Below are 2,352 nucleotides of genomic sequence, written 5' to 3'. Positions count from 1 at the left end.
AAAGATGTTGCCACTAAGAAGAAGCACATGTCACAAGTACATCACGAGAGGAACATCTAGCAAAAGCCTGAGAGGAAAGTTCTGCATTAAGCAGAATTCTGGAGGTTATTGCATTCATGTTCATACTAATACATCAACGTGTACATAATGGAAAAGTCTCAGTTTGGCAAAGAATTCAAAACTAACAGAAGTAAGTAAGAAGCCAGAACTGTCTGATCTGTTACTCTGGTATTGAACTGAGATTAAATGAAGTATAGATTTCTGTGCCAGTTGGTTTGTGGTATGACTTTGGTACATTTGCCTAAGAGACACCGGAGGACAGAAAATGATTCCAGAATTCACTACCAAGATGATTGTCTTAAGAATTCCTGCTGACCAGTCTCTTCAGTGTGCAAGCCTTAACTAACTGTGATTTCTGCACCACTGCTCAGCACCTAGCAATAAAAGAAAGTTTTTTTTTTTTTATTGTGTGGAAGCATTGAAAAGTTTTAAACTAATCTATGAGCTGGGACAGTTGTGACTCCATCCAGCAACTTATTTCATGAAAGCTTAAATAAAAGTACAACTTTGGGAGACTTAAATTTTCAGAAATTTACAAATGGATGCTGCACTGTATATATATATGTCCTTTTTGAAGTTAATGACTTGTTTGCAAACTCAGAACATTAAAAATGTAGGGTAAACTGGAATGACCTCAGCTATGGTTCCTTGAGACTCCAGCATGGCTGAAGCTGAAAACATGATCAACGGAAGTGGTACAAATTGGATAAGACCCATACAGTTTTCAGGGTTTAACAGTGTTCTTAAACTATTGAAATTCTTATCTTTTTTTCCTTAGTGTATTTTCCTTGTTGGAATTTGGTTAGATTTTGTCTTTGCTGTCATGCTGCTGGAAATCTACAGCCATTTTGTAGATTCCTGATAATTTTCTAATTGACAGGTGACCTACGATAATTTTTTTTTTTTTTTTTTTTTTTTTTTTAGATTTATCATTTTTCGTAGAAGTGCAATATATGTGTGGTCAAATGAGATTTGTCTCTTCTCCGTCCCATCCAAGTAAATGTATAACATTGTGTTTGCAAGTTTAAAACCCACATTGTTATGGACTCTTTGTTTTGACCTTTGAAATAGCTAAGTAGAGCTGAGCCTTTTACGTCGTCACAAAGTACAGATTAATGAGAGTTCATAGTACAAAACGGAAATTCAAATTCCTTGGGTTATAACAGTCGGAACAATTTTGTTTTAAAAAGAAAAGCATGTCAGAGAACTTTGGAGGGCTGTAGTATCCTTTTTTAAATGTATCCTTACTAATTTTTTAATTCCTTGAGGTCTATTTTCGAGTCCATTTGGTGGTGTTCTTCAGAGAGGAAGATAAGGCCGATGTACGATTCTTGCCTGTTTATTATTTTGGGCATCCTGTCATTCATCTGTCCTATGTTCTAGTTCTTTAACCTGACTTACTATCATTTGCATTGTCATCAAGGGAAAACCTTAAAGCAAAGAACAGACTGTGTTAATAGGAAAAGAATGCAAAGTATGCACAAAACAGTAAGGACAATTAGTTGTATTATCTGAATAATAATTACAACCCCTTCTTTATTTCACAGTTTACATTTCATATTGCCTATTCTGGATTTTCACTGCAGTTAAATGACAAATATATTTGTCTGATTTTAAGAGGTGGATTCCACAGTTTGTTCCTGGTAAAAACAGTTGTGTACAAAAAAATATAAGCAAGAGTGAACTCTTGTTGTTTTTTTACATAATAAGATCTTTTTCTTGTTTCTGGTGTAATAAGATCTTTATGTTGATGTGACTGAGATGCTGCTTTAGTTCTCTATTCAGGCTTGTAGCTACATTTAAAGACAACAAATAAGTAGATCTTCATAGCCTAGTCATGTCTCGCATTCCTTAACTTATTGCAGTTCTTGGGGGTGGGATCTGTGACTTACAGTACTGTCTTTTTTTTTTTTTTTTTTTTTTTGCTGTAACAGTTGTTTTTAAAAATGTTGTCAACTTTCTGGCAAGTAAAGCTAGATATTGTAGTCTTTATTCAGGACACAAAAAGATGCATGGTTATCTGAAAATTAATACATAAAACAATCACCATAATTAGTAGTTCTGCAACAGAGAATGGAGATTATTACATCCTGTTTTACAATGTCCATGCAGGGTGGCACAGAGGTTAACTTTGTTGCCTCACAATAAGAGGTTCTCCACTTTGATTCTCGGCTGGGGTGCCTTGTGTGCAGAGTCTGCATGTCCTCTCTGGGTTTGTGTGGGCTTCCTCCGGGTACTCTGGTTTCCTCCCACATTTCAAAGACATCTGTCTGGAGCATTTCTCTACAAGCC

General features: G+C 35.5%; 1 protein-coding gene across 1 annotated transcript in view; it reads left to right on the top strand.

Annotated features, from left to right (window-relative positions):
- METRN (meteorin, glial cell differentiation regulator) overlaps positions 1–1,846 on the top strand; it is a 56,281-nt gene extending 54,435 nt beyond the window's left edge. Inside the window, exon 4 of the mRNA XM_044089265.1 lies at positions 1–1,846. This exon is cut by the window's left edge and continues 316 nt beyond it. Coding sequence (XP_043945200.1) covers position 1 — 1 coding nt within the window. The 3' untranslated portion in view covers positions 2–1,846.
- Positions 1,847–2,352: the final 506 nt, after the last annotated feature.

The sequence above is a fragment of the Protopterus annectens genome, chromosome 12.part0 (genome assembly GCF_019279795.1).
Source record: "Protopterus annectens isolate FY-2018-M chromosome 12.part0, PAN1.0, whole genome shotgun sequence".
Taxonomy (NCBI): Eukaryota; Metazoa; Chordata; order Ceratodontiformes; family Protopteridae; genus Protopterus; species Protopterus annectens.
Note: the sequence above shows the minus strand (reverse complement) of the source record. Positions and strands in the feature narration are given on the sequence as shown.